The sequence below is a fragment of the Maylandia zebra genome, linkage group LG9 (assembly GCF_041146795.1).
Source record: "Maylandia zebra isolate NMK-2024a linkage group LG9, Mzebra_GT3a, whole genome shotgun sequence".
Taxonomy (NCBI): Eukaryota; Metazoa; Chordata; class Actinopteri; order Cichliformes; family Cichlidae; genus Maylandia; species Maylandia zebra.
The window spans coordinates 18,196,309-18,209,034 of NC_135175.1; the positions used below are offsets into that span (position 1 = coordinate 18,196,309).

The following is a 12,726-nucleotide window of genomic DNA, read 5'->3' on the forward strand; positions in this document are numbered from 1 at the left end:
CATATCTTGATCTTTCAGCTATATTATTCATAGCATGTCATGGAGAAGGAAGCCCTGCTGGTTACCTGGTGCTGTGACTTGATCAATACTTCTATAACACAAAGAAAGCTAATCAGCGATTATTCGGGGACCTATGACCCCACAGTCACGAGAGAAAAGTTTAAAATGAAAGATACTGCAATGTCGTGTGTTTTTGCTTTCAGGCAGGAAAATGTGCAGCTGGAATTATCTGGGCAGGAGAAAACAATGCTAACACCCATCACAGCAGTGAGATAAAACATTGCACACAAGGAACTGAGAACATTTTTCTGTGCCCTTTTTAAATGTATTCGTCTGCAAAATGCATCCAAGGGTGACACCAGCAAATAAGGGTTCCCTGTCATAAATCTAATTTGCTTCATTATTTATGGATTTTTCCACGTTGTGTTGCAATTGCACATCCTCAGGTTGTTATCTTCTCATTACTGCAGCCACACTCTGCAACATACAATCTGATCTCAGCCATGACGCAATTATGGCTGCTCTAATCGGTAGGAGGGGCACAAAAGTGCTGCCGCAGGGTGGAGTTGTGTACATGAACATAAACACGTGCTATCAGTGATAGTCTGTGTAGTTTTAGATGGAGTTGAATAATTATTTGATGTGCATTTGAATGGATGCATACTGTAACATAACTGACAAAAATTACAGATGTATTTTTTTGGTTTGAATAAAGTACACCTGCTTGTTAGGCACACCTTCAAAGCAGTTTGTGTTACAGTTTCTTGACTTGTACAGATGCTGGTTTGGGCCCCAAGGCAGCTTTACACCTCAATACATTTGAAAATCTCTCCTCACCATGCATAGCATCTCACTTGTGATTCACTGTCACCTTTCAGTACCTACCAGTGGCAAATATAGCATATTTCCACTTACTTCTTCCTCATGTGTAGCACTGTGAGTGTATGTGACTTTTCAGCGCCCGTCATGAATCACTGAAGTTCCAAAAGCTTGTGAGAAGACATCTTAACCAAGAAGCATTTTGCAGAAGCCGATGGTGTGCTACCCAGTCCCTATCAAGCTGATTGATGAAAGGCTAATCATAAAACGCCCACCAAAGCTCCGGTTCATTGTCTCACAGACCTACTTGGGCTGGTGGGTCTCCCCATGTTCATGAATTTAAAGGTGTCTGCATGTCATTGACTTGCTGATGGACTGCTCTGCTGCGTGACAGACGTCAGGGAAACTCTGAAAGCAAACCTCCATTCTCAAAAGGATGAGTGGGGGTTTAAAGAGTGGGAGGAGCAGAGGAAGGGTGATGCATCCAGTAGTCTGGGATCACTGTGGCTGACTGACGTTCTTGATTCATCATCCAACAGCCTCATGGGCAGCATGGAGATATATATAAGCTGGGGCACACCTGCCAACAATAAAGACTCAAGACGTCCACCAACTGACCTCAGCCTGTTACCAAAGTTCAGGGTAAGTATTTACCATTTGGGGTTTGCATTTTGCATGTCTAACGCAAAATGCAAATATTTTTACTTTGCTTTTAATAACTACAGTTGTGCTAATTGCGGCTAATTATACTATTTCAACCTGCACATAATCCCAAAGGATCTCTGATTTATAACCATCACAAAGTTTCTATCATCATTAAGAATTATGAAATTCAAGTTTTCAGATTACAGTTTCAGTGATTAGTCCCGAGGTTTAAAAGACTTAATCCTACTTGAAACGGTCTTTCGTTAAGTTTTACTATTGGGCGCAAAAAAGGCACAACAGTTTTATCAAGCTCTGTCTTTTCTTGGTTTTGCGAATAGCTCCTGTTTTCAGTGTCTTCTCAAAAGTGATAAGTTACTTATAACTGCGTCCTGTCTTTAGTGCCTTGAGCGACACCGCAGCATGCTGCCCGTGAGAGCGGCTGATGTCCGGCACTGCGTCCTGACGAGCCGCTGGCTGCCCGCAGCTCTGGCGCTTCTCCTCCTTCTCTCCTCCAGCTTCAGCCGCGCTCACAGCACCACAGTGGAGCACGACTTCCACATTGTTCATAATGTAGACAACAGAAGTAAGACCCGTTTTCTTTAAATCATTCCGATTTGACTTTCCCGATAAGGATCAGATGGGATTTACGCGCTCAAAAAGAAAAAAAGAAGAAAAAAAAGAAAGCTAAATAGGCTATTACACTTTATTAAATCAACCACAATTTAATAAAGTGTGTGTCTGAGTGTATGGAATTCAATAGATCTAATGTAATTATTTCTTAATAATCCTATTATATCCATTGAAATCTTTATTTCCAGTTATTAAGTTTAAAGATATGCTGTCTGTCAGTGTAACCAGGAGACTTTCTGTTATTAGACTTTAAACTGATTTGGTTAATTACACACTGTTTAATTCAGAGTGAGGAAATGCTAACCGGGTTTCACCTTCCACCAGCCATCAAATGTAAATTCAGTATGTGGTTGTGTCATTATTGGAGTACTAATACTGGCTCCCCACGCTGGATATTTTGTTACTGAATTAAATGTTTTGATAGAAACGCATTTGTTAATTTATTAATACTGTTGATCGGCCTTCTGTGTTGTTGCACACTAAACGTTCTGAACAGATGTGAGCATTCATGCGTTTCAGGAGTTGTTTAAAGACTGAAAACATATTTGGCAGTTAATTTGAAAGGCTTTCAGACTTTACATGGTAATATATCAGAATACCATTGTTTTAGGTCTGAAGGATAGCCACTAAAAGACAATTTTTTTAAAAAAGGGAGGGGGGAAAAGGCAAAATCATGCCGTTTTGTGGCTGTAATAGTAGTATTTGTCCTCACAGTCCGTCCACTAACAGAATATTTAACCACCACTTTCCTAAATATTTATTCTGTTTTCAAACATAGCTGTTAACATCTTGTATGGATCCCTTGCTTTATGTGGCACTGATAAACTTGTCTCTGCTTGGTTTCCAGGTCCAGAGATAGATCCATTCTGGTATGTGGGGCGTGGGGTGAGACCCATTGGGCGCTTTGGGAAGAGGCACAGCAGTCTGGAGGCTCTGGGCAGCGATGGGATGCCCGTCGTCAGGACGTTGGAGCTGCTGCTCAGCAGCCTGAGAAACAAGGAGAACCTTGGAAAAGTGCTCGACGGGGAGGACGGTGATTGGCTACCGTGATGTGCTCTCCTCCCCACATCCAAAAACTCCGTTTTATTTTTCGTTTGTCATTTTTTAAAAATCGACACTATATACACGTCTTCATAATTATATTTCTCTTGTGTCTGTTATGAGCCTCACCCATGTCTGTACATAAAAATGCACTCTACATTGATTAATAAATCAGGATGTCATGATTATATCTGTTGACAACCTTGCTTGTAACTTTCGTGAGTGTGAAGGCAAACATTTTCTTTGAAAAAACAAGCAAACAAAACACAATTTTAAGTTTGCGAATTTTATTTATTTCATAATACATTTTTTTCTCAGAGTACTGTGGCACATAGAGAATCTGCATTTTTTTTTCTTTTTTTGCTTGTTAATAATTTCCCCAACATATCGTATGGATTGCAACAAACAATTGCACATAAAAGTGAATGGCCCGCCTGTGGAGCTGTGCACAGTGAACCTCTTCATAGTCGTTCACACTGGATTTAAACAGGAACAAAAGCAACATTTGTTTTTAGCTCTGGGAGAATCTCATCACTTCTCAGTATCCGCGACACTGTTCCAACAACCAACGAGACGTCCTGTGCAAATCCAGCCTCACAAGTCATGACAATTATACACAGTCTCCTGCACAACACTGAACGATTTGTCAACTATGATTGGGCAATAAACACATTATCATATCATATCCATGTTTTTCACACATATAGTATATTAACAAATTCTGCAATGAGATATTGTTACTTTTTTTATTATTTTTTTCACATTAGAAAAATACAGGACACTGATGATTGGACCCTTGTGGCTGTGCTTCTTAGAGAGACATTTTTCATCAGTTTGATAAAGCCAGAAACATGCTCTTTTTTACATCAACACCTCTGGAGAACAAGATTGACAAAAAATACAAGATCAATGTGCAAACCCAAGATGCGAAAGGCTGGGGATGAAAAGGTCACTAATAGAAGGGGCAGAGCATTCATACAGAAGATCATCACACCTTTCAAACACTATCAGAGAATCCAAACATGCTCTTATTAAGCTGGAGCCAAAGCAAGAACTCTGATAACTGTATGCATGGCTAACTTAAAATCTCCCAAAACTGAAAGGCAGTATTCTCGTGTTTAAGGAGTACAAGTGTGCCTCTCATCACCTGTGTTTTCAAAGCATTTACCATCGTCATTACTGGCAGAACATCGAATGGTAAATGCAAGCTTACACTGAAAGCAATTTGAGTCATCACACATAAGAGAGTCCGGTAGGACTGACTGAGGTGGGTTCCTTTGAGGAGAGAATAAAGCCTTTAATTTGCAATAGTACTTATTTCAGTGGTATTGCATAAAAACGTTCAGTACAAAAATAAATTGCTCGTAACAAAATCATGGTTTCATGGCATTTGTTATATAGCCCGTCAGACTTTCTTATGTAAAAATCTTTACAAGAATCTTTGAATGCAACACAAAAGATCAGACGTGACCCCGGTAAAGGGAAAACATGAAAATACTCTTTTCTTTCTCCTTAAATAAAAGGCCACAACGTTTAAAAGTAAACAAAGAAAGTGACAGGGAGGAGGAAGAATGGCTTTGCGTTGGAGAAACTACATATGTCACGGAGGAGGATTTTCAGACCCAACTTGAATGTCAGATGGATGCCATCTTCATCTGCTTTATCCAAGGCCGGGTCGCGGGGGCAGCAGCCTAAGCAGAGAGGCCCAGACCTCCCTCGCCCCAGCCACCTCCACCAGCTTATCCAGGTGTTCCCCCGGATAAGCTGGATGGATGCTCCATGCAAACTATTTTTTTAATTTTGATCTATTTAAATGTTGTAACCCACAATTTCCAATATGTGAATGTATCTACAAATCAGCTTTTTCTTTCCTAAATAAACTTACACACTCCTCACCAGTGAAATGTCAGCATGGCAAATGGATGCTTAGCTTAGCTGAGAGACTAAAAAAGGAGGAAGCGGTGAGCTTGGTTCTGTCCAGCTCCCTTCGGTTTCGGATTATCATTAGCTGCCCATTTCTCAATTTGACCTCTCCTTTTTTCTTGATACAAGTTTGACAGTTTGCCTTGACAGTGGCTGGACTAAGTTACTTAGGTCACAGCAAGAAATTAAATGATTATATTTCCAACATGTTGACCTGGTCTTTTAACTAGCTTAATTTCTTCTCAGCTACAGTTTCTCAATGTGCTATTCCTTTATAGTCATCAAGCACATGGTGCAACGGACAAAACCTCCCCCAAACAAAACCAAAACACTGGTGACGTGATACTTTGAACATCTAAACAGCTCTTTTTTCCAACTCTTTTCTGGTCTGCTTGTGATTTGTATAAATCAGTAAAATATTGAAGGTTACAATCATCCCCATTTGGTGATTACCATCTGATAGCTATATGCGGGTGGATATTGACAATCATCAAAAAAACAAAACAGTTTGAATAAATCCCCCGTAACATTTCTTGGTTCATGGTGACAAAGACGATGCAGTATAAAACATGGCTCAGCCTCTTTTCAGGACACTGAATCACACAAATTTTCTTATGATTTTCCACAGCTTCATTGCACATTAATTCACAACACTCTTGCAAACAGATAGAAAACTGAGTTTTTCTTTATCTGTACATATATATTCTTTTAAGTCGGTTTATGAGGAGTGTTTGCAGATCTTAAGGCAGAGAAACCGACTGTTAAATAACATATTTCTGTGTGTGTGTGTGTGTGAGTCTATGTGTGTGCAGTAAGGAGGAAAAACAGCATGAAATAGATCTTGTTAAAAGAGAAAGATCCAGCGATGTCTTCTTTGATCTCTTTAACTGATGGGTACTGAGCTTGTGTGAGGAATGAGTGCTGAGTTGGGTTACACAGGGCAGGTGGTGGCCCCTGCTTGGCCTGGAGCTAGAGGCAGATGCTGGGTCAAGGCACTGGATGTGAAGAGCCCCTGTCCCTGGGGCTTGAAAATAGCCCTGAGGGACTCATTGTGCTGTTGACTGTCACTATGGCCGAAATACTTTAACCTGCTGCTCTGGCTCCAACTTCTCTGAAATGAGAATAAATGCCACATTTTTATTTTAAGAAAAGCACGTGTGTCTTGATTCATGCTCAATCATCCAGGTAAGGAAATCCCCAAAAAGTTGATTCTGTTCATCTGGATATATCGTTTTCCCGATGGTGCTACATCCAGATGAACAGAATCAACTTTTTGGGAAAAATCACATATATGTGTATTTATGTCCTTTGTCCTGTCTCCATCCTTCACCCCCAACCTATCATGACAGACGGCCATGATAGGTTGAGGTAGCCTGAGCCTAGATCTGAAAAAGTGAGATAGTGAGTACAAGCAGAGGAAATGGGCATCCTCCTTAGGGTGTCTTGGTTCTCCTTTAGGTAAGATTAGGTGCGGAGCGCAGTCATTGAGGCGGTACTCACTGTACAGCTGCTACACCTCCACATCAAAAGGAACCAACTGAGGTGGTTCAGGAATCTGACTAGGATGTCTCCTCGGCACTTTCTACATGAGGTGTTTTGGGCATGTCTTGGAGGCCCTGGGCAGGACATGCTGGAGAAATTACATCTAGCATCTGGTTTCGGAATGTCACAGTGTTTTCCCATGAAACTCTCAACTACTGTTGTTTTAAGCAATAAATCATGTTTCTGGAAACTACCAGATAAAATGAAGGTTTCATAAAACAACGTGTATACTCCTTTCACAGAGCTCTGCAAACTGGCTCTAACCTGAATAGGAGTGGGGTCTCCAGTACACATTAGAGTAATTAGACAATTCAGTGTCCTAAACTGGCAGATTTATGACATGGTAGTGGTAAAAGACAGATTTTGATAGTTCGTGATGGGGGTAGTACACACAGTTGCAAAGGCTTCATCACAACCTTGGTTTAAACAAGTCATTTATATTTATTCCATAATGTTGTATTGGATCAAAAAGTGCTTTTCCTCACGATCATTTCAAAGCAACAAGAAGGTTTGGTGGTGTATAGCTAAATGTCAGTATATTTTCACTACAAATGTGGAGCACGTTGTATGGACTGATAGAAGGAACACACTAAGGTGGAATTACTGAATCAATGTCTTGGTCACTGAGTTTGACCCATTGTCCTTTCTGCTGTCTCTCTTTGGAGCTTTGCTAAAAAGCCACCCTGAATCAAAGTCATTGTGTAGATGACGGTGAAGAAAAAAAGAGAGACAAAAAAGAAAATAAAGAAAGCTGCAGCAGAAAGAGGCTTTTCACGAATATGAAAAGGAACAGACTTACAGTTGGTTGATAAAACAGCCTTATCCCCCTGGACTGTGTGTGTGTTTCCATTTGGCTGCTTTACATCTAATGGAGCTTTTCAGTTACTTAGTCTCTTTTTAGCAAATGTATTCACTTTTACATCCATTCAATGGCCTCTCTCTTCTTTTAGGACAAAGCATAAAATGTGAGATGTTAACTAAGGCCGAATAAAAATGTCCCTCCCCTCTGTCTCAGTTCCCATCTCTAGGTGTCTCGGTTTCACACGCGTACATAAGCATACACGTTCACACTTTGTATATACAAGGCTGTACCCTGCATATGTCCGCAGTTTAGTTCAGTTTTAAAAAAAAAAAATGCATAAACACATTTTTCTTTGTCTCAACATAATAGATTTCTCTTAAGTGAGCAAAATTGGCACGTTTGGTACCTTTTAGTGGAGGCGCTGGAAGCTTCCTCCTCTGATGGCGTGATGAGTCCAGGGTTTGAGGCTGTAATGAGAATATTACCATCGCTCATCTATTATAGTTCATTAAAATCAACAAACCAACCATATCTGACCATTTCTTTATTCCAATAACCATTCATTACTATATAAGCACAGACAAGTTCATCAGTTACACCAATACTCTTTAAAGACATTACATATGGCCTGAAAGTACAAAACAAATTGCAAAAGATTAAGCGTGCAGGAAGGCCAGTGAGTACCTTAGACTTTGGCTTGAGCTTGGAGAAGCGATTGCAGACAGTCACGTTCAGCCCAGCCGTTTTCAGAGCTGATATTCTTGCCTCAATGTTTGATATCTTAAAGCAAAAAGATGATTTTTTTCAAGAGAATTTAAGGAGGATGTCTCAGGTAATAGTTCTTCTTATCTTTGTTCAGGGTTTAGTAAGACTATAACATATGATTAGCAGTATAAAGATGTGTGCAAACAGTCATCGATCCTCTGAAGTACCTGCAGTTCAGACTGCTGGACTTGAGCAGCCGCGGTAGCCACTTGATCTTCCAGGAAGGCCAGCTCTTGGTCTGTTGTCCCACTGCTAATACTGCGGGCGCAGTGCTCTAGGTCTCCCAGTGCTCCCTCGAGGCCATACACTGCACCAGCAGCAAGATAAACCTGCACAGAAAAGAGCAAAACATTTAGTTCCCATAAGCACCACTGATTCAGGAGGCAAAACTACTGCGTGGAGGTGCTCTCTAGCTTACATTCTCCTCCATTTTGGTAAGCCTCTGGTCCAACCTGCGGGTCTCAGAGCTGCTGGATATGGGAGAAGCACTCATAGACTCAGAAGGGGTGTAGCTCTCGCCTCCCGCCTCACCAATCAGGTCCTCAGTAGCATTCAAAACCTTTAGCACCTCCGTGGTGATGCTGCAGAGCGAAGCCGCTGAGCACTTCTGCTCCAGTCAAAGAACAAATAGAATAAACAGACCGTTTGAATTCAAGTGAGATTAAAATGAATTCAAGTGAAATGTCCAGAAACACTGGAGTCAGAGAGAAAACCTTATTACTCACACTGTTAAAGAGACTTAATGTGTGAGAAAAGCAGAAAATGTCAAGCAAGTACATCTAATCTGTAAACATCACCTTAAGGGCAAGGGCTTAATGTAGTGTAATACACGTGAAATGATAATGAAAAATATATTTCATTTCGAGAGCAAGGGGATGTGACAAAAGGCAATTATGCAACTATTCAATTGTGGAACATTATGCAATCATTAGCGCTGTAAAAACATCCCCATTTCAAAAATGAATGTGAGCCAATAAAGATAATGCGGCATCATGTTTTAATCAGCTGCATTAGCCCCCTTTGGTTTTCACACTGTAAAGCCTTAAAAATAATAATACGTGAATAAAAAAGAACATTTTGCAGGTGACAAGTGCACATATATTTGTCACTCTGGTCGCCTAATTAATGTTTTGTGAGGACCCACATCTACACATGCTTGACCTGGATAAGCAGTCAGAGGGTGCAGAACAGGGATGTGAGAAATGGGGTAATGAGGTCTCAAGACAAAGCCAGAGAAGTGAGTCATCTTCAGTTGTTGTTGTTTTTTTTCTTAGGCTTTGAATTGGAAAATGATGGCACTGTGGACACATCATCTCTGGTCACTGAGCTTCAGGAAAGCAATTGCAGTTTGGATGTGAAGCTGAGGATTGGATCATTACTCAAAATAATCTAACATCTGCCAGTAGAGGAGATAAGATTGTCGATTGATGCCTCGGCTAATCAGGAAATGGAAATGACTTAAGTCAGCTGTGGAGATCTCTCATTTCAGCCAAACCCAAGCAGCCTGCCTCCAAATTCATGTCAAATAATGTGACAAATAATGATTCAAAAGTAAAGACGGTGAGTGAAGAAAGTTGCCGTTTCATCCTCTTGAGCTCATGTAAACACTGAGCAAGAATAAGAAATAGCAGTAAAGAGAGAAAGATGTTATTCCATAATGAATGAATAATTTGCTGAAGCTTTGATCAGTGGGATCGGAAGCACATCGATCCCTCTCGGGCACAGTGTGACAGTCCGAAAAGCCGGATTTTAGCCGGAGAAGGTAAGTGATGAAAAAGAGACGAGATGCTGGTTATCTTTTTTTCCTTTTTAAATCACTATCGATCGATCTTAAAAAAGAATGAGACGCAGAGATGGACACAGTGAGGTATCGATTTGGGTTGGTCAAAGGAGGAGTGGAGATGTGCTGATCCACTTCAAAGAAGTAGGCCATCACCCGTCTGATCAAACAGTCATCACAGACACTGATATCTCACTCCTATCAATGAGGAAAGTTGATCCTAGTACATAAAAAACAAAGAAACTAGTTTGATGCCTTTTGAATATAGGAATATGTCACACACAGGGAAGATAAATAAATAAGGAAGTCAGATTGGCGTACAGGAATAAAAAGTTGTTGTTCAACTTTTTTTCCTGTATCGTTCCCTCTGTGCATACACACGGCCCAATTACCTTCTCCACCCTGAGGGCTAATCTCTAAAGCCTCAAAGCCTCAAATGACACCACCTGTGTCCACAGCAGTGGTTCTAGTGGGGATGAGCTCATAAGGGCATGAAAAGTAATGAACACAGGTGGTTGATATTTTGTGAATCTGGGATTATTTATTCAATATTCTTTGCTTTATGTCTATTTCTGTACACCATCCAGACCCTTACCTGCTGAAGATCACGTACGCTGAAAATGCTGTGAATTAGTACGACGGCAGTGAGCTACTCGGTTTTCATTCGGATTCATTTAATAAAGGCAAAACACTAGATATCGCTTCAAAAAGGCGCAAATATCACGGCTATGGTCACACGTTTTCCTCTATTCACATCGCACTGAGGCGTCCTGGCGGATTTGTAAAGGGAGCTGTGAAAGCCATCAGAAATAGATCACACCAGTACATGTGTCATACAAGCTGGAAGAGGCAAGCATTACTCATAGAAGCCCTTAGAATGAGTCTGCTTAATGATCAGCATCGACCCTCATGCCTCAGATGTATTGTCCAAGTGTGTACGTGTGTCCCATCTATCTGACTTTGTGTAGTTATTGATTTCTCAGTGCTGAGTTGATTATAAATGCAAAAAAAAAAAAAAAAGAAACTTTAAATATGAGCTGGAACAATACTTTTGACATAACAGATTGTAGTTATTTAAAGTTTATTTTACCTGCCCAATATATGTCAAAAGTCATACATTAAACAATAAAGATTTCTGATAATACGCATACTTTTGTAGTGCACAAGAAATCAAAGTAATTTACAGTCTTAAACAGAAAAGTGAAGAAACGAATAACCTTCAGAAAGCCTGGAAACCTACTGCTCAACACACAGTCTCGCCCCTTGGAAGCAAAATGAAGGGATATGAGGGGTTTTCACAGCACTGTATGGACTGATAAAGAGTCCAAAAATTTGACCATTTTAATCATATGTATGCAATCATAATGCAATTTACTACAGTGCATGTAAATAAGATATTAAGGTCATAAATGAAATGGGATGGCTGCAGGTTTGTGTATCCTTGTGCATGACTTCCAACTACATCCTCTTTCTAGCCCTTATATCTCACCTGCTGTAAGACAGAGGAGAGCAACTGAAGCCTCTGAAGTTGCTCCAAGTCATTCTGTCCCACCTGACACATATGCACATACAGAAAGCACACACACGTTTACCAGGAACACACAGACCAGACAAAAAACTCAAAAACAACACAGCAAACCAGAGAAAACATGGGATGAGGGACAGATAATGACAGCACTGATTGTCAGGTAAATAACACAGGAGGTTGTGATAGGAAATAGATTTTGAAGGCACAAAAAAAAGAATTTAAAAGCTTACAAACAGGCAACAAACAGACTGCAATGCAAGTACATGCAGAAGACGCTCTGCAGATGAAAATCAAATCTTGTGTACATCTCCCCACCTGGTTGTTTGACAGCGCCCCCTCGTGGGAAGAAGGGGTAACAGCAGGCGAACTTGCACTGGATCCGCTCCTCGCTCCCCCTTTCGGTCCCGCTTCCTTCTCCGCATCTCGTTTATGTTGTCTCTTACTCTGCCTGTTGGGTTCTCTTTTGTCTCCTCTCTTTTGTTCCTGGTCTTCCACTTTCATATCTAAACTCTCGCATGCCTTCTCAAACCTCCTCTCCCGACTTCTGCCGTCTTCTCTCACCGAGGGACTCTTTATTAGCTTCTCGCTTCTTTTAATCTCTTGTCCGTTCACTTGTTCTACTGCTTCGCTTGCTCTCTCTCTTGATTTGTCACTCACTCGCTGCCTCTCTCGCTCTCTTTCCTTTGGCTTCAATTTCTCTCTCTGTCTGTCACTTTCTTTATCCGTCTGCCTGTCTGCAGGCCAGTTTGTGCACTCTTCCTCAGATGAGCTGCTGACTTTGCTGTTGGCACTGATGACCAGCTGACCAAGTCTAGACTGCAGCTCCCCTTCTAGAGGATCTCTGGTTGTGGATCCAGGCCCTGAGCTACTGGATGAGAGCTCTCGCCCCAGGGTCAAGGAGGGGGGCTGAGAAGGGCTGGGGACCGGTGAATTTGGCGCCAGTGTGTCCAGGTCCTCTGGCTCAGTTGTCATAGCATCTAATTTGAAGGCGTCTGGTGCAGCTGTGGCCACTGGTATAGTGTCAGATTTTGGCTGTTCCTCACTTAATCCCCTCTTCAGCAGGGCGTGGAGTAGAATACCACTGTTTTCCTTAAAGGTCGACATGTAAAATCAAAAGATAATTGTAAAAAATCGAGCAGGTAACCTATATTTGCAGATTTTAAAGACTAAAGCCTAACCCTAAAGAGAAAAGCAGCCTGAACTAGAGACCTTCATTTGGTTCCTTCTAATGGTGAAACAATGCTTTACAAC

At 41.1% G+C, this 12,726-nt stretch overlaps 2 protein-coding genes across 7 annotated transcripts in view; one reads left to right on the plus strand and one right to left on the minus strand.

Moving 5' to 3' along the window:
* Positions 1-1,343: 1,343 nt before the first annotated feature.
* Positions 1,344-3,323, plus strand: prlh2 (prolactin releasing hormone 2). The gene is made up of 3 exons (XM_076888697.1): positions 1,344-1,461; positions 1,864-2,047; positions 2,942-3,323. Exons 1-3 carry the CDS (start codon positions 1,363-1,365, stop codon positions 3,142-3,144), a joined length of 486 nt encoding a protein of 161 aa, XP_076744812.1. The 5' UTR covers positions 1,344-1,362; the 3' UTR covers positions 3,145-3,323.
* A 78-nt stretch (positions 3,324-3,401) lies between these two features.
* The window catches only part of myripb (myosin VIIA and Rab interacting protein b), a 133,936-nt gene continuing 124,611 nt past the window's right edge, over positions 3,402-12,726 (minus strand). For 5 of the 6 annotated variants that reach the window (XM_024798920.2, XM_076888107.1, XM_076888106.1 and 2 more), the window contains 7 exons: positions 11,791-12,564; positions 11,437-11,499; positions 8,586-8,774; positions 8,335-8,496; positions 8,087-8,182; positions 7,809-7,869; positions 3,402-6,169 (listed from right to left, as the gene is read on the minus strand). In XM_024798920.2, coding sequence (XP_024654688.1) covers positions 6,126-6,169; positions 7,809-7,869; positions 8,087-8,182; positions 8,335-8,496; positions 8,586-8,774; positions 11,437-11,499; positions 11,791-12,564 — 1,389 coding nt within the window. In that variant the 3' untranslated portion in view covers positions 3,402-6,125. The remainder of the gene's footprint in view (positions 6,170-7,808; positions 7,870-8,086; positions 8,183-8,334; positions 8,497-8,585; positions 8,775-11,436; positions 11,500-11,790; positions 12,565-12,726) is intronic. The other variant, XM_024798921.2, reaches the window with a different exon arrangement.